At 37.3% G+C, this 20,063-nt stretch overlaps 1 protein-coding gene across 1 annotated transcript in view; it reads right to left on the minus strand.

Moving 5' to 3' along the window:
• LOC124775070 (E3 ubiquitin-protein ligase RNF13) overlaps positions 1–17,478 on the minus strand; it is a 115,191-nt gene extending 97,713 nt beyond the window's left edge. The window contains 2 exon segments of the mRNA XM_047249873.1: positions 8,908–9,219; positions 17,221–17,478. Of these exon segments, the coding sequence (XP_047105829.1) occupies positions 8,908–9,069 (162 nt within the window). The 5' untranslated portion in view covers positions 9,070–9,219; positions 17,221–17,478.
• Between the last annotated feature and the right edge of the window lie 2,585 nt (positions 17,479–20,063).

Here is a 20,063-nt window from a genome sequence, read left to right on the forward strand (position 1 = left end):
CAGTATTTTAGCTCGATGGACCTGACTGCTGGGTACTGGCAAATCCAGTTACATCCAGATTCACAGAAATATACTGCATTTCTATTTGATGGGAAATCCTATCATTTTAATGTGTTACCATTTGGACTAAATATCTCGGTATCAGTATTTATACACCCACTGGATGAAGAGTTAGGAAGAGAATTATTAAAGGATTTCATCATATATGTAGATGATATACTGATAATCTCACCCACTTGGGATGAGCATTGCTTGACCTTGAGGAAGACCCTAATAAGAGTTAAAGAAAAAGGTATTACAATCAAACTGTCTACATCACACTTTGCGAGGCAAGAGCTAAAATTCTTGGGACATATTGTAGCTTTACAAGGAATTAAGCCTGAGCCAGAACATATAGAGGCCCACCCAGAAACGTAAGACAATTGAAGGGATTTCTTGGAATTGCAGGGTATTATAAACGCTATATACAAAGTCAAGAGTTAAACGACCCTCGACTTTTGCGTTTATTACAGAAGGGAATACCACGGAGTTGGGATAAGAGGCACATAATGCATTTGAAAGTGTAAAGCGGGCACTATCAGAATCACCGATATTGCAGCATCCGGTGAAGAGTGAACCATTCAAGATTTCAACCGATGCATCAGACTATGGTATAGTCACAGAAATTTTCCAAGGCGAATGGGGTTTGGAAAGTATAGACCATAGGTCAATAGCTTCTGCTAGCCAGAGTCTCAACAAGCATGAATTGAATTATACATCCACAGAAAAAGAATTGTTGGCCATAGTATGGAGTATACAAAAATTCTATACAGATCACCAAGCTCTGTCATTTTTAATGAATAGTCTATTACTACATAGTAGATTCTTCCAGAATATGGCATTAAAATACAGTATATAAAGGATTCCGATAATATTATACCCGACACTTTGTCTCGACTACCAGTAGGCATGAAAGAACTAAAGCTTACGGAAGGACCTGGCGTAATTTTTGCGATTAATTTTTTAATGCTGGAATATCCACTTAACAAGGTGAAAGAATTGGCTCAGAAAATAACAAATAACGTGATCCTTATTTTACAGATATGTTTGCTATGTGTGTTAGGAAGTCATTGCCTCCTAATCAAGATGGAAAGTGGAAGATTATAGGACATAATTTGTTTTGGAGAGACAGTAAGACAACCCAACATTGGTGTTTATGCATACCGAATTTAGTAGAAGACAAGTTAGTGTGGTACCTTCATACGGGGTATTGACACACTGGTATAAACAAATGTATTGGTAATATGAATACGTTCTATTACTTTAAAAAGCGGGGACATAGAATAGCATTTGTCATTAAAACTTGTGAAATTTGTCAAAAGGTGAGAGAGAGTATCAATCACATTAAATACAAAATGTATCCAATTATTCCCAAAAGCGTTACATGACCTAACAGCTACAAATTTCTTTGGACCAATTCCAAAAGGAAAAGGAGGATTTGCTTATATTTTTGTCCTCATAGAGTGTGGTGCTAAGTATGTTAAGTTATACCCTATTAAGAAAGCAAATACACCAACTGTAATTCACTGCACACAACAATATTTTGTGGAGGTAGGAAAACCAAGGCGGTTTCTCACTGATAATGGTCCTCAGTTTATTAGTAAAGAGTTTAAGGAATTTTTAGTTTGGGAAGATATTCATCAAATATTAATATCCAACTATAACCCACCTTCGAATCCGTGTGAGAGGGTTATGAAAGAAATGGGAAAACTTTGCCGCACCTACTGCCACGAGAAACATACGTCATGGACGATGAAAGTTAAAGACTTAGAACTTATTTTAAATGAATTACCACATATATCAACTGGACTAACACCTGTGGAAGTAATAGGTAAACCCTTTGTAGGAGAACCCCTTATTAGATGTTTTGTGTGGCCGGAGCAACCTGTACACAACTTTCAACTTAAACAGGAAATAGTCTGTAAGAACATACTTAGAGCACAACAACGAGTGAGCAAACATAATGAGAAGGCTATCAAACCACAATATAAAGTTGAGTATCTAGTTCTTGTAAAGCAGCATCTTCTAGCTCAGCCCTGAAGAAAGAGACACACAAATTTTTTCGGAAATATGGCAGACCTTTCATTAACAGTAATCCATCCCTAGACACTATTTTTAGTAGATCCTATAACTGGATCAGAAAAGAGATAATACAACATCAAGGACCTAAAGTTGTATATTCCTCAGGGCCGTTAACATTCTGTGTTAATGGGTGGAGTGACGACCGTCAGTTCCCAAGTTGTTTTCAGTGTTACTTCCACATTAGTTTTCCTACACCGAATCCCCTTCAAATCTTCAATTATTCTGTAATCTATTCATAACCTCTTAAACTATCCTATCATATTAGTATTTAAGTGACCGAATATGACTACAAGATTGTGACTAATTTAAGAGAATCACAAATAAACAGTGATCTCTAAAAATAAAATGGAACGAACAGAATAATATTCTGGTAGAAGGTATAATATGATGGTATTATGTAAACAGAGTGAATTTAAGATGGAATGAACAGCATAGAATATTATATTTAAGAATAATATAATGTGAGGTGACTAATGAAATAACTACCTCATCGGAGCGTATAATTTTCTATTTTTGTAGAACATTTATACCTTTTATGAGATGTGATGTAGATGGGAGGGTTTGTATTGATCTTTAAAGGGGTGGGTAGTGTAGATAAAGACATGACTAACACCGCGCACACACACACACACACACACACACACACACACACACACACACACACACACCTTTCAGACGACCCTTGCAAACAAGTGTGACTGATTCTTCACCATTTGCTGTTCTGTAGGAGTTGCTAAGATTTTTCTTCAGGGGATTCAGAAGTGAAGGTGAGAATGTCCATTCTGCAGGAGACACTTAACATCATACCTCCTCCAGCTTCTCATTCAAGTACCAGTGAAGTAGGGATCCTGGGGAAGGGGGATGGGAAGGGTTTTCCTGTCTTCTTTTTCTCCTTCGATCTTAGCAACCATCTCTATTTTTTCCTTTCTTACTTCTCATCTGAGTACCGGTCTATCTTTCCCTCTTTCCATATGCATATACTTCTATCGCTGAAGTCCTCCTCATTCTCCATGGTTTCCTATAACCTTCAACTTATTTCAAATAAGTAGGCTGAAGAATCAGGCTGCATAAACATACAGCAACATACACACAAAATTACACTTAGACACAAACATGAAAATTACAGGCTAGAAACCTAAAGTAATGTCAGAACTGCCAAGGGATGAAGGGGAATAAAGACATATGTACATCTGGGTAGATGCACATATGTATGGTTGATATGACAGTTCTGCATCGTCCCTTTTTTTCTTTTTGTCACTTCTTATATATTCATACATAGGTGTAAGAACAGAGACTGTTCTCTATCACACAAGGAAATGTGAGAAATGAATGAGAGTAGAAACTAAGGAAGAATTAATGAGCATAAGCCAGGGAGGAACTAATGGTGATAATTATTTAGGAATATCAGTCGAATATTTGTTCTGATGATTTGTAGGATAGTGGGACAAGTATAGAATAAAGAAAGGTATGATATATTGACTTATATATAAATATGAGGTCTGCTGAAAGCATAGGAGTCTACTCACAAAGGATAGGGGGTGGGGGGAGGGGGGGGGGTGCACCCAGCTTTTACTGAATGAAGAACAAGGCAGACCGAAGAGAGGCTGATGTATACAGTGCGGGCAGGGACACCAAGAAGGGGATTGACCTGTACCATACAATATAGGAATAAGGAAGGGGCGTGCCTACCAAAATGGAATGAGGTTGTGCATCCATAACATCAACCTGGAGGTAAAGTATAGGTACTGTGCGTAAAGGGAACGGCAGTATCGTGACAGAAGCCACACAATTTTATAGGGATTATTCTGGTAAGTTTGGATTCTTTACATCGACAGCGCTATTAAGAGTTATGAGTGTCGGAAAGAACACATTCATTTTTTTTCTCCAGAGTCTCCCCCAGACTGCAAGTTACTGTAGGAAATGAGACAGTTAAGTACTAAAGAAAAGATAGTTTAGAAAGTTATACTAAAGAATGAGGCAATCAAAAGTCTATGTCGCCTGGAGTTTGTGATTGGAAATCAAAAATGTTGTCCACATGACTCCTAGATGTAAAAGTACTAACTCCAACATCAGGTGAAATGCTCGTATAGTTATTGTCGAAATGAACAAAAACAAGAAAAGGAAAATCTAGGTATTAAGTACATGAGGACTAAAAGAAATATATTATATATTGATTGAAATATAAATTAGTGTTGTGATAGATATTAATGTACATGATGAATATGTGTAAAATATCGCGTGTTCGAGCTAAGTGGAGGAATACGTAGTGCTTCGAAAATTTCGGGGTAAATACTAGAAACACTTGGCTCTCCACCGTCTCGAACAGCTGATATTTTAATGACGAGCATGAGAGAGCCTTTTTACTGCACCACACATTTCTGTGTGTGCAGGAGGGACAGCTGTCATGAGAAGCCAGGAGCTGCATCAGAAGAGCAGCCCCGACAAGTGGTTACCAGCAGCGCCTTGAAATTTATACCAAAAAGTCAAAGAGTGTTGGTATAATGTTCTGTGGTTTGTGGTGTCATGAGGATTGTTACAGAGACAGATGAAGCGTGTATTGTATAGAAACTCTTACTTCATGTCTTGGCTCTACATGGGATAGATCGTATGTAATTGTATGAGTGTTTAGTCGATTCTGACATTTATCTTGGAACCAGTTGGCTTGCTGGAGTTTGTACAGAATAATTGTTATTTTGAGATGAGAGTTGAAAATATACCATTGTTCAACTGACAAGATTCTCCGAGTACATTATTTCAAGAATAGAGAGTTGGTTAATGTTACTCCCTTTAACTTGATACAGTCTTCGGAGAAGAATTAAACGGTGAGGGTGACGTAGCTGATGACCCAAAGAAGAGGATCAGCTGTACGCACGACGTAAAAGTCAACTGGAAGAGACATGCGAGTCATGCAACCCAATATAGCACTGTCTCTTGTCATCCAGGAAAGTGTTGGAGTGTGTACATAAAGCACTGCATTACGCTTAACTACTGGAGTCTTTATGGCTTGTTGTTGGGGAGACTGTATAGCTGAGCTACTGACTACTCCGGAAACAGCCTCTTCCACACAGCACCGAAAAACCTTTTATCATGCCCCTTTTTGATCTGGTAGTAAGGGAGTTAAGTCCACAGCGAGTGCAAAATGTGACAAGAAATCTGTGCCTTAAGATCGGCTGTAAAATATCTGCCACTACAAAATTCCACTTGTAACGGGTAGTTAAACCAATATCTATTGTGCACTCTTTATAACCATACATGTTTATACTTGAATTGTTGACTGCTATCAATTTCAAAGGCTCACACATGTCCTTCTTAACAAAACTTGGGGCCGGCAAGGTACTCACTTCCGAGCCAGTGTATCTCAGGAAGTTGAGGCCTGAGAATCTATCATCCACTTGTAATCTGTGCAATGTTAGCTTACACTCCCAGGGTGTTGCAGAGTGGCATAAAGGTATATCATACAGGAAGCCTTCAAGTGCCTTATCTTGACTGTGTGTGTTGCTGCTTGCAACTGTCACCTGGCTCCCGATTCGTATATGGCGCCGTTCATGAGTGCCACAGCCTGTGGTGCCTAGAGTGGGCTGCTCTCATCATTTGGGTACTCACAAGGTTTTGTGCATCTCGCAGCTTGTGGCCCAAATCGTCTGTGATACCAGCAAAAATTGACGGTGTGAGCTTGATCCTATTTGGAGTGTGATCTCTTCTTGTTACTGGTGGAACTGGTGGACACCTGCGGTTCCAAGTTACGTAGCTACGTTGCCACATTTTCCATCATGTCTTGCAGTTTTCTGGTCCCATCAGCGATAACTGGTTTTTGTCTGTAACCTGTGGCTACACAGCTTAACTTCGATTCTTCTAACTATTCCAACGAGTCATCATTGGCTTCCATTGCAGAGGTGGCAGATGATGCTGCTACGGACACTATGAGCATTGACTGTAGAGTAGTGAAAGCACTGTCAGCTATTTGCAGTTGCTTGTCAAGAGACTGCCCTTCATATGCAATCAATGTCAGTTGACCTTGAAGAGGAAGCTGCTGTCGCCAGACGCGCAGTAACAGTTCATTGGATATCACGCTTGCGTTGACTACAGTGGGTTAATGTCTCCAAAATTCAGATGGACTTCTGTCCCCACGTATCTCCTGATACATCATCCAGGAATATCGCTGTCCAGGTAATTTCATGCAGCGAGTGATCAACGCTGTTTTAAGTGTGGTATACGATTTTTGGAGCAGCGGACACATATCGTATGCTATCGCTGTTGCCCTCTGATCCAGGTTGCTAATTGCGAGAGTGAATTTTTTGCAGTCTTTGGTTATGCATGGTAGCTCGAAGATGTTCTCCGTGATTGAAAACCGTATGTCTGGTTGCGTAGGTATGAAAAGAGGTGCTCTTAATTGCAATAGTGGCAGAGTTTATAAAAGTGCATTCATGCATGAAAAATCTTCAGCATGTGAGTATGCTCGTGGATTGGCTGCTACTACCAGAGTTTGCAAATTCATGGATTCTCTGTTGCTATCATTCTTTGGCGTTGCAAACTCCAAAAGCTCGATCTCTTGCTTTAGCCGGCGTATCTTGTCATTTGATGCTTGCAGAATTTTGTTAGCCGCACAATATTAAGTTGCAAGAGCTTTTCTTGTTTTTTTCTGGGGTCACAAATTATGTAGGCAACAAATTAAGCCCACATCCAGCTTTGCACAAAATACTTTATTTTTCCAACTCAGAAAAGAAAAACTAAGTCAACTAACAGTCAAAGAGTAAAAATCTTATATCCAACGTTTACCGCCACTGCATGGAGTAAATGGAGCATGCATCACTGGCTACTCCCACATTCCCACAAATTCAACTACAGCTAAAAGTGTAACAAAAATAAATAACTTTTTGTTATGGTACCTAGCACAACAACAGGCATCAGTATGAACTGTGGCCATTTCAAGACTTCGAACTCATCAACGGTATTCCAACCAGATGAATTTGTTAAGAAATTTACAAATGTTTTCTCACATACAGGAATGGACACACACAAATTATATTATGCACATGGATAAGTCACACGAAAGAAGGTGCGTGTACTGGGGTATCACCATGTCAAAATATTACAGAACAGACAAAAGATTTCTGAAGTGAACAAACATTGGTCCACGGGGGGAAAAAACCAACAGTTTACTGTTGAATCTACTTTATTAATCCCAGTTAACTGCATATAGAATGTTGGTACTATCACAGAATTTATTCAGAAGCTCTGAGACAAATTCTAATGCTGATGATCTGCTTAAGGAGGAGGAATTAATTGATATGCTAATTCAAAAGTTGCTATTTGCTGCACATTAAAAGTTAATTCCAGTACTTTGCAGGCATACTGAAGATGTGTACTTGGTACTTGAACTTAAGCTACTGACAAAGAGAGAAGATAATGTGAGGAGAAAACTTTGATGGTAGAACTCAATTTGTGGCCTATTGTACAGAAAACAACAAAAGTGCTGTAACACTAGACCACTGATGGATGAGACCAAAGTGAAAAGTGTGCCACAAAGAACTAATTTATTTTTTTTTTAATTTTTACAGCATTGTCTCACTTTGTATGTTTTTATCTTGGTCTTCAAGGAATACGTCAATGATCATTACTCCACATTTATGCTTACTACTTTGTGTAGGGTCAGTAAAATTCCTTCAGTAAATAGTAAATATTCTTGCAATTCTCTCCTGCAAATTTCACATATTTCATTGCTTTGTTTCCTTAGTTCTGTATGGATTGCAAAAATGAAGTAAAAACGCATTTTTATGATTTTTAGTCTTTGCTCACATTAGAAAAGTCTTATTAATAAACTGTATTTTGTTTGTTTTTATTCATGAAATGCATTTATATGTCAATGTCAGTGTTGTAGTATTTTACCTATTACTTATTTATACATTAATTTATTATCAAACTTTACATTTTTAAAGATTTTAATTTTAACGTAATATTTCTCATGCTAAAATCCAAACTTTAAAATTTTATGGGATGGGGGGATTCCGATGCTTTATTTCCCACTGACCACATACAGTAGAACAGACTTTCTCAGTAATAGCAAGTTACAGCTGCAATCAAAGTATTAAAATTGATATTCACATCACATGAATAATCTTAAATATTAAAATCAACATTATCCATATCATAGAATATGGATTTTTTTGTTAGCCGCACATATAATTTTATTTCAATTTTTTAAATGGCAAGGATTGAACAGTGAGAGAAAACATTCTAAAATTTTGAGAGCACTCACTTTCCTGTATTTGCAAGCTTGTGCCATGGGATGTCAATGTTTGTTATTTCTAGTGCCAAGTACGCAAATTGTTTCCCTGATATTTTACTTTTAAAATGTTTCTGATTTGAGAAGAATGTCCCCATAAGAGCAAGCCATATCACATATTATATACTTTTTCCAGTGCATTTAACAGATGGTAGATCTAATGAAAAGTATACAATTATGTCTTCCAAGAATACCTTGTACACAATACTTAACAATCAACTTTTCATAAGCGACTTTTCTCATGCAGAATTGTGTAAATGCTTGCACTTGCTTTACAATTTACCTGTCAAAATAAGTCCTTGTAAAAGTGGTTATCTTATATTGTCATGTCCCTTAAACATCAAGGACAGTGAAATGACCAACACAAGCAACTGCTACTCAAATGAGAGAGAAACACTTTAAAGAAGAAATAAATTTACAGACTAACAACACAACCAAATATTACATCAAAAGGAACAAGCTAAGATTTATGTATCAAAAAGGAATCTACTCTAATACAGTACCTTCAGACCATCAGAAGGAATTCCATCTCCAAACCGCGCAGGTAGATCCCGGAATTCAGCAATCGGAGGGGGCAAATCCACTGAGTAAACAATGACATCTGCATATGTACTATTCAGAGCAATTATCAGAGCCACCACCAGTGGAAAAATGAATAATCGCATGGCGACATAAACAGTCAGATGGCTAGTAACACAGTCATAAGTTTCAACAGAAATGCTTATCTTCCAATCAGTTATACGTATTATCTTCCTTTCTACTGGTGCAGTGATTTATACATGGGTCGCAATTAACTCAACAGAGCTGTAAGATATCTGAAACCAGATGAAAAATTACATGATTATTTTAGGACATTTATAAATGTCACTTGAAACAGACATTACGCGAAATAAGCACATAAGATTTCCAGTCATTTGTTAACCTTTGTCCCACATAATTAATTTCAAGTGTGTTTAAAGACTTCATTACTTCACGTCAGCTTCTATACTGGGTAAGGTGAGATGTTTACTTTGGTGGCATGAATGTCCGTTGCACATAAAACAAATTGTTAATGAATAGTAAGCACAAGTTTCCCAGCTGGATGTAATGATGACATGCAATCAATGATCATGTTTTCATAAACAATACTGACAAAATTTAAGAATCAAAATAAATTATAAACTGGAGGACTGAAACAAATCAAGATTTTCCAAAATATTAAAATCAATTTATGGATGGGCAGTTTAAAATAGACTGGCGGATAACAGTGTCAAATGACAAGGTACATTTACATGGCTCAGTTGACATTGCATTGCTCACAACAGGCAAATATTGCATGAGAGCCAACATGGTGTTGAAAATTTTATTTATTTACCATATAGCTTTTTTTACACATTAAAAATATACGTATACGAAAGTTGCAACATAATGTCAAATATATGTATCTCCAAAAGTTCTTGACCGACTACTTTGCAATTTTGACACAATGTTGAATTCTGTTTTCTGTAACTTACCAAACGAAAGTGTTGGTATGTTGATAGGAGACAATAAAAAACACACAAACACACACACAAATTTCAAGCTTTCGCAACCCAAGGTTGCTTCATCAGGAAAGAGGGAAAGACGAAAAGATGTGGGTTTTAAGGGAGAGGGTAAGGAGTCATTCCAATCCCGGGGGTGGAAAGACCTTAGGGGGAAAAAAGCACGCACACGCACACACACACACACACACACACACACACACACACACACACACACACACAGGCAGACTCCTGGCATTGGAATGACTCCTTACCCTCTCCTTTAAAACCCACATCCTTTCGTCTTTCCCTCTCCTTTCCTCTTTCCTGATGAAGCAACCTTGGGTTGCGAAAGCTTGAAATTTGTGTGGTTTTTTATTGTCTCCTATCAACATACCAACGCTTTCGTTTGGTAAGTTACAGAATCTTTGTTTTTAGATATATTTTTCCCACGTGGAATGTTTCCCTCTAATATATATCTGTGTGTGTGTGTCTTTGAGATTTTTTTGTATCAACATGTTCCCACTGTTAAATTCATAAAAAATAGGTATATAAAAAATATGTGTATTCCAATGCAACACTGTGTCAAAATATCACAGCATTCAGTCAAAAACTTTTGGAGATTTGCAATTAGTAACATTTACAGTTTGTAAAAACACAAACGTAAATGTTCATTTCTTCAAAATCTCAAATATCCGAAAGTTCTTCATGGACGGCTTTGAAATTTTGATGCAACATTGCATTTGAATACTCATATGTTTTTATATACCTACTGGAATGTAATCTGGTATATATGTAATAAAAGGGGTAACAAATTTGTAACAACAGTAAAAAAAGAATCAAGGTCGGAGGGACGAGGAAGCAGAGATGGTCAGTGGGGTGGGAGGAAACGGACATAGAAAATGGGAAGGAGGAGAGGGGGAGAGAGGAGGGAGGAGAATACAGACAAAGGGGGAAAAGGTGGTTGAATGAGAGGGTGGACAAGAGGAAATGGAGAGAGAGAGAGAGAGAGAGAGAGAGAGAGAGAGAGAGAGAGAGAGAGAGAGAGAGAGAGATATTAGGACTTATATCCAATTCCTATACATATTAGAAATGTGTGCTCTCTCTTTCTTTCTTTCTTTTCCACTGATGCAGACTGAGCCACAGCAATGCATGGTCAGGTACAGTTAGCACACAATAAAATATTATAAACTAACATCTAAGGTATTCATATACGTAATCTACCAACTTTGGGTTCGCCAACAGGAACTCTCCTGATCTACCATCATACAATCTTGTGGAGCATTGTTCTGGGATTTGTGGTTCTCCAAACATAGTCGGAATCGTTGCTGATCTCATTTGTATAACAAAAACACATGCACAGATGCCATGTTGGTTTCTAACACATCAAATGCAGGTCAAAACCTGGTGGTTCTTGGGTTATACATGGCATTTGTTATTTTACAATACAGTCCATGAGGTTGTATGGTTGAACACATCATCTACAGCAACTCTTGCTGGTTTTGCTGAAGGTCGTCTAGAGCACTGTAGGTTGAGAATGGCAGGATTGATATCTCAATAGATTGGTAGATTTCTATTATCCATGATGTTTTTGTGCTTGTTCACAAGAGAAAATACATGTTGTTGAGAAGGTAAAATGTGGCTTTGTAATAGTAGCCATTGTATGAAGGACAATTTGATAAACCCAGCAATCATTCTTGTGGCGTTATTTAGCTGGACACCTATTTCCATGGATGTAGGTGGATTATCAGTGTTTGAGGAGACAAGACCTAGCATAGAAAAGCACAGCGTGGAAGCCTATACTTCACATGTTCTCTCATGGCTTTTTGCTGCTGTTTCTTATTTTCCATTCTCTGGCTCTTCCTATTAGTTGCTCTCTGAAAGATAAGAGTTCTATCACAAGACTTTGGTGTTTTATTATGAATAAGTATACTGATTGTTGATTTTCTTCTGCAAGTTTATTTTTCAAGCAGAAACAGGACACCCCATTTTAGTTGGATTTGTTTGGTGTCTCCATTTGCGAAAGTACTTTTCCACTATGTTGACGCCTGTCATTAGAATTTCTTCTGACTGTTCGATTAAACTACACCGCGCTGCATGTTGATGCAGTCATAGGCATCACCCAACTTTCCTGATGTTTTTAGCATGCCTGCTATGTACAAGCTGAAGAGACATAGAGAAATAGCTGATCCCTGTGGTAGACTATTCCTTAGTTTTCTTGGTGAGCTGATGTCTGATCCCATTACTCCTCAGAACACTCAGTCATATAATATATTAGTCAAGCGGTTGGTTTGCAAGGACATACACACAGATGCTTGTACATCATGTACTCTCTTCACACTGTATTGTAGGCTGCTGTTTTACACCACGAGGAAGATCCACTACAACGCATACATTTCAGATATGATTTACTACAGGAAAAGTAATTTAGAAATGAAATGAAACTACCATCTTACGAAATTTGTTGAGTTTATTTATATCAAGACAGTGAATATACCGCTTTTACTTGTGTTTTTATACAAGAAAGTTTCTGTTGATTTTGTTTCTCTTCCTTTTTTGTATTAAATTCTATAAGCAGCAACTATTTAAAGCAGATGTATGTAATTTGTTTACGATGTAAGTTATTCATAGTCTTTTAGATATATGTGTGGTATATATTGTTATTACTATATGCAAACAAAATAAAGAATGAGGTAGCATATTGGTCCAGGTATTGGACTGTCATTCAGGAAAAGCTGGGTCAATGCCTGTCCCACAAGTGTCTAATCTGCACAAAATATCACTGAATACATATGACACTTCTCTCTCAAGCTTGTCTTTTGGAAAAATGCAGGACTGTCTCACATTTACAGGTGGAGTAATAGTAGTTAAAGCCACAGGTTTCAAGTTGTGTTATAGCTTATACAGAACATTAAAATAGTCACTGTTTTAAATTTGGCTGTATTTTTCATTATTGACCTGCAACCATTTCAATTTTGTAACGATAGTGTTCTTAAAATCGATAACAGCATTCAGTAAGGTTTCAATGTGAAAGAAGGAAGGATTGTGAGCTGTAATAATTGACAACGAACACAAATCATGGTAATGACTGTTGAGACCTGTGGGTCTATAATTTCACCATTCATAACTGGTTCATTCACACTTACAACACTAAGTTAATGGCCTTTAATGAAGTAGGGGCCATAAATTAGTGTATGACAGAAAGAAAATTTGTTGCCACAGTTTTCATGAATTGGAGCAGTGAAGAAAGGAAGTAGGCAATTTTACAGGAATAGTAGTATCATCAGTTTGGAGAAAAAATTGTCTCCGATAGTTGTTATTAAAGCTGTCAGGGTCTCAGAATGGAGCCACTGATACCTCTGATAACAAAAAACGACTAACAAGGCAAATATTCTAATCTGAAATCATATCTTCTGGAATATCTTCTACTCCATACGTAAATAATAATTAAACACTAGCACAATACAGAAAGAAGTTTAATTTGTTGTTAAATTTGGGTTTTGTTTGTGATCTGGGTAAAAATAGAAATGGGTTAATTTTTAAAGTTTGCACCAGTATGATATTTTAGAATATGCAAATGCCTGGTATACAGCCTTACACACAAACAAATCATGTATACATAGCCTGTAAATTGACCCATTTCACAACATTTTGATAGAAATTGTGCTACTGATTTACAGTACATGTAACTAACTGAGCAGGATTTCGCACTCTGGTCCTGTCAACTTCATGGTCAACAGTGGTGGAGCAAAAGTTTTGATTGGCCAAGGATGATGGGGAAATAAACCAGTCATACCCTTTGCTTTAAAAAATATATCTGGCATTCACCTTAATTTGGGTATTTTAAGGATAACCTACATAAGTTTGGAGTGGTGAGATGTGCAGTATGCACAATAGAAATGCATCAGAGACTTCCCCATTATTTGCAAAGTTCTCAGAATGATGGGAGATGGTGCTTGGATATAATGGATAATATAATCAACTGCACGTGATGCAAAATAAAAAGCAAGTAAGGACTCATGCAAGAAGATAATGACAAGGGCACAACTTGCTAATGAGGAACATGATATCAGTGTTGATTACAATAATGATAGTAATATGAAGAAAATAATAATACCGAAACTAGCTTTATGACTTACTTCACTGCAAAGAAGGAACAATTGTACAGCACAACGCACCAATACTAAGGCAATGTCGCTGATGCTGTGCACAGAATTATTCGTTCACCGAGATTGGAAGGGATCAAAGTCAAAGCACTTGAGGCCCAAAGTTTCCACATTTCTACAAATTCAGTACACCAATACTACTATTACTAATTTGAATGCTAAAACTCATGAAGATAAGAGAGCACTAAATCAAAAAGAAGAGAGACAGACTGTTACACTAAGTTACAAGAGAAAGTCCACAAGTGATAATCTCCATTGTAAAGTGCAGAAAATGAGAAGTTTTAAAAAGACGACACCCTCTCCAATGAGAATGATTCATAGCAGGCAAAGCCTCCAGAATGCAGTATCCATTTTCAGAAAGGGGTTGTGGTTTTTCAAATCCAGGTAAGGAAAGTTTCATTACTAGCTAATGAATAATATCAAATCCATTGATAATGAAAGTTCAATTTTGACAGGTAACCATGTTTGGTGTGACAATGACTGAAGATTATGGTGTTTACTTGTCAACTTTTAGTAAGTCCTGTGTTTGCTTCCAACATTTTTGTAACTGATCGCTGCAGTTCGCTGTTGAATGGGGTATTATTCCATAGTCTCTCACAAGCCTAGTTAATTTGAAATAGCAGGAAAATCTCTTCTGTAACAAACAAAATAGAAAGCAAAACGGTGTTCTTCAGTGTTAAGAAGCACAAGACTAACTTCAACTGCATGGTGATAGTGTAAAGTGAAAGGCAGCACATAATTCCATTCTTGGTTTGCTATTTTTCATGATTGCACACAGTCCAGTCATATTAATGTGATCGCTGCCTATTTATAGGGTATATATCATGGCAACAACTTATCAGAAAAGTAGTTTCCTCACACCTTCTGCTTCATTTTCTCATATTACCCTGCTACCTCAGCTGCTAGTTAGCACAGTTGGCTGCAATCAAATACAGAGTAATTACTTTAACTGTCAGGTTACCTTTGAACCTATGTCATATGTTTATTTTACACAACAATGACTAAAGAGCAAAAAAAAAAAAAAAAAAAAAAACATGGAAAAGTGATAAAGCTATTACAGTCCAGTAAAGCAAACATGTTAATATACATTAAATGGGAATGTTGGAGTATATTCAGTGAGTGTGTATTCAACACGGAATCTTATAGCTATTGTTGTAACAACACTGCCTGTGAAGGCAGGAAATGCCATTGCCTCATTTCATTTTTCAGTATCCTGGACTATCTGTTACTTCTTTTTATTCTATAGTCAACAGCTTCCATGTGTTGTGTAATATTTTGCCTTATGCAATGACAGTTGATAAATGCATACCAAATACACATCACAACAGATAAGCACATATTAAAATTATTTTGAACTTACAAATATGGCTCAGAGAGAATTCATGTAGTCATTTTGAATGAGTTCTACTTGAAGTTCACCTTCACTGAATTAACAAGTCACAAAATGTTTCAAGGCCTTCTGAAAAATGTAATAACTGTTGTAGATGAACATTCCAATTGAGTTTCAACATGTCAGCAAAAAATTTAGGCAGCTGACTTATGATCGATGTTATGCACTAAAAGATGTTTTTGGCTTGATTTATCAAGACTCAGAGGCTGACAAAGAGGAAAAATACTGCTAATAAAGATGCTGCTAATACTGTATTACACAAGACACACATGCATAACCCTAAAGACACAATATTGAGATAATATACCATCTTTCCATGGGGATATGTCAATGGAAATTATCTGTGACTGTTTTCCAAGGTATGAATTGTACATTAAAGAGAACTTTTAAAGAAAGGAAGGATGACTTGAGTTATTTTTCTGTCAACAACAGGGGCACTTGATGAAGTATCAGGTCACATTGCACGAATATGGGGACAGGAATCAGTCCCGTCCATTTCAAAGAAACCATAGCTGCTTTAGGAAAACCACACAAAGCCTAAATTTGGATGACCAGATGGGGAGTTGAACCTGGCTCTCTTTGTATGCGAGTCTAGCAGAATTAATCACTGCCACCTTTCTTGGTAACAACATACAATTTGAATTAAAGTAATGCAAGTTTTTGAACGATATTTCATACTGCTACAGATGAATATGAAAATCAGTCAAAATGGAATGATAAACCTATTACCTATCATCTCAACATGGACTATCAAAATTCAAGATCCACATCACAAAAATGGAATGCTATTTCTTCAGAGAACGGTATAGGGTACCGAAACAAACTCAGCCAAATACATAGAGCATAATGTGTGCACTGCCCTAATCGCCCTTACTAGATAGTTCATTTATTGAAATTTCTTCTGGCTGTAAATTCTGAACCAGTACGTCCAGGGGCATTGCAGATCACTGCGATTTATCCACCTTGCCCGTGTCGGCAATTTCTTCTTACTTAATGCTAACAATAAGTTACTTGACCAAACTCAAGAAAACAAATACTTCCCGAAAGTGTTAAATGTGAATCATAGTGTAGCCATACATTTCAACTATCCATTCCTGCGACTCTGTAACGTATTATTTTCCTGACAAAGTAAAATTTTGACAGTGCCTTAGCTAATAGCAATAGTAACAGTAATTAGTTTGTTCATTTATGTGTAGATTATCTTTAAATTGTTATCTGTATACCACGGTATGTATAGACTTTCGGTACAAGGCTGCCTTGCTGCAAAATAACACTTTCATTATCGCTACAGTACCTTATTACGGTACGGAAGACGTCTGATGACTGTTCCCACAGTAAAGTTTAAATGAAAAGTGTAGGTAAAGGTAAACGGTACATTCCTTGTAGGAGACTTTTTTTTAATTCGTTCGTCATCTATACGAAGTGACTGCAACATTAGTGCACATCGTATTTTACAAAACAATTACACGCAGCTTCCTCAAGTTAACAAAATGCCTAAAGGTTAAAGCTGTTTCAAACACGATAAAAGACCGAAAGCAATATTGGCGACACAGAGGCACAATTTATTTACGAATATCATTAAATAAGTATCCGAAAACCTTTATTGGCATTTATCACTTGACGTTTCTAACAAATCGTAGATTTCAATTCCGTAGCTACCTTGGATCACGAAATAAAGACTGTCTTTGGCTGACATACAGTACTAGTTCTAGTCACATAGCCTAATAAAAACCATAATTTCCGCAAACAAATACCACTCACTCGCTTCCTCGTCGATTATATCGTATGAACTTCCCAGCAACCATTCCCCTGTCACCTGTCAAAACAGACAACACAGCAGGCAGTGCATGTCTGCGTAGTTTGCGGACGGTTATTTAATTATGGACGCCTGGATACTCAGCAGTATGATTAATCGAGCTTGTTAATTTCAAGCTATCTTGTGAAAAACATAAAAGATTTAAATTCTAAACAAAGAAAGACTGACTGACCGTAGCCAGTGCTTATACGGTTGAAATCATACATTGCAGAACTATATTTGACACAATACCTCAACCATCCCTTAGATGCAAATCGTCTGCAATCGAATCAGACTTGTACTACAAATACATTGTCAGAACTCTCGTTCTGAAATTACTCACGAAATGTAAATGTATTCTTACCATGGCAAAATAGTGTGAATACGCCACTGAAATGTCATTTGTCATACGTATTTTAAGAAAATATCAACGAAGTAATCGAATTGAGCTGTTTCGGGCGTTTTGTTTGAGCTAACGCGGAAGCCCGAGAGTTGCTACTCACAAAAAATGATTAAATTATATTACATTACTCGTAATTCTTGAAACCAACGGAGAGTGCTCTCTGGGATATGGAAACAATTCAGGGATGAACATTTAATTTAATTGAGCAATCCGGTGATATTACATTATATTACTGAATTACAATGGTACACGTTAACCAGCAACATTAAATTTAAGTTTCTGTGAGGGTACTCCTCATTGGAGTGGAAGAAGTTACTCAAAACAAAGTTCTTTAATCCAGTCTTAAACTCCACTACATTATCTACTTGACTTTGAATGTACTCTGGAAGCGTGATGACTGGGTGTTGTGTGATGTCCTTAGGTTAGTTAGGTTTAAGTAGTTCTAGGGGACTGATGACCATAGATGTTAAGTCCCATAGTGCTCAGAGCCATTTGAACCATTTTTTGTACTCTGGAAGGTTGCTGAGTAATGCGTACACACGTATCTTACGCCGTAATACACCTCCAGTTGACAGGACCGTGATATTCTAAGCAATACGTAACTGACCCCCATTCTTACTGGGCAATTAGCCAAGTCAGCGGCAATCACTGCAAAATTATGCAGACTGTTTATTGGGATATACTGGTAACTGCCATACCAAGAAGATAACTATTAATATTTGAGGACTGGAGGAAGATTCGTATGGATTAAGACCCGTCCACACGCAAAGCTCTGTCTGCACACGTCAACATTTGCGCGTGAGCAGGAGATTTACGCAGATGAGAGATGTGGGTTCAAATCACATACGCGCAGACATGTTGGAACGTATGGACAGGAGATCACAGCGGATCTGACATTACAATATGTTTGAGTCAGTTGTTTGTTCAGTCAGGCGTTCATCGTCTGTGTGAAGAGTGAATTTTACAGTGGTAGATACAAGTCAGCGTTCAAGATGGTTCACCGCCGGGTTTATCGAAATATATAGGACTCATACATGTTTGAGGAAAATTAAATACAGGGATTACAGCATTAGGGATAAGAATGCTGCTGCTTGTAAGTCTCTAACAGAGCAATTAGGATCGGTTGACAAAGTGGCAAATGGTACATTAAAAAAAGGCATTGTGGACAAAAAAAGCAAAGAAATGAAATCTATTCGATTTGGTGCCAGAGAACACTTGGCACACTTTCACTCAGTACTCTCCTGAGCCGTAATCTAATGTGAGTTGTGACATCGTAGCCAAAAAAGGTAGGCCCTATTTGTTCTAAAGAAAGTGCAGTCAGAATATTGTGTTGAGCTGATAATGGAAGATTTTGGAACAGTGCCTTCAGAAACATAGTTATTTCTACATTTCTTTTACTTCCTACTATAACGAGTAGTCCACATTAAGGCTCGATTCACACGATGGGCAACGTCACTTTAACGTCAACGCGGGTCACGTGACGTCAAAATATTCATCCAATGCTTTCAAATGGCGAGGTTCACACAGTGGGCAACGTCGCGTCAACGTCAGTTTGCCTGCCGGCCGGTATTCTTCGAAAGAGTAGTTTGACGTTGACGGTGGGGGTCACGTGGTTGGCGAACTGCTTATGATTGGCTGTTACTTTTCTGTCTGTTTTGCGGCTGCTCGCATGGCACGAGTTTGCTTCTGCTGGCAGTGTTCTCCACATCGAAAATATCTACTGAGATTTTAGTTATAGTGTTTTTATATAAACATGAACGACGAGAAGTTAATCGAAGTTGTTCGCCAAAATGTGGAATTGTATGAGATGAGCTGCAAAAAATACAGCGACACTTTGTTTAAAGAAGAAATATGGAAGAAAATTGGATTGGTTATCGGTCGCCCAGGTAAATAACTTTATGAATATTGTAGGCCTACTGCAGATTATATTTATTTTGTATGTAATGTATTTAGATGTATAACATCGCACCTGCATCTATTTATCTATGTATGTACTCACAATTAGGAGGTGAAAACACTTAGCAGAGATTAGAGCCTTCCTCCTTTCCAATTTCACAATTATTCGCGAGTTGTGAAAGTTTATTTCGACCATGTTTATATGTAATACTTACCATTCCGAAGCAAATATGAGTATTCTACACCACATATTCATTTTGGCTAGTAGTTTACTTATGTATAGTATTTATTTACATACTTTCTGGTACTGAGTCTCACTCAACATTTCGATGGATACAGCTTATTTAAGTACAACTGCAGTAAAAGTTCGATGTTCCACATTCATATACAGTGTGCAGTTGGTTCTCTGAAGTGCCAAAGTTTATGCAGGATGGACTGTAGCAGATTTAGATCTGCATAACAAGGGGCAATAAATTGTGAATGTTTAGCCTATAGATCAATTTGTTGATA

The sequence above is a fragment of the Schistocerca piceifrons genome, chromosome 2, assembly GCF_021461385.2.
Source record: "Schistocerca piceifrons isolate TAMUIC-IGC-003096 chromosome 2, iqSchPice1.1, whole genome shotgun sequence".
In the NCBI taxonomy this organism is placed as follows: Eukaryota; Metazoa; Arthropoda; class Insecta; order Orthoptera; family Acrididae; genus Schistocerca; species Schistocerca piceifrons.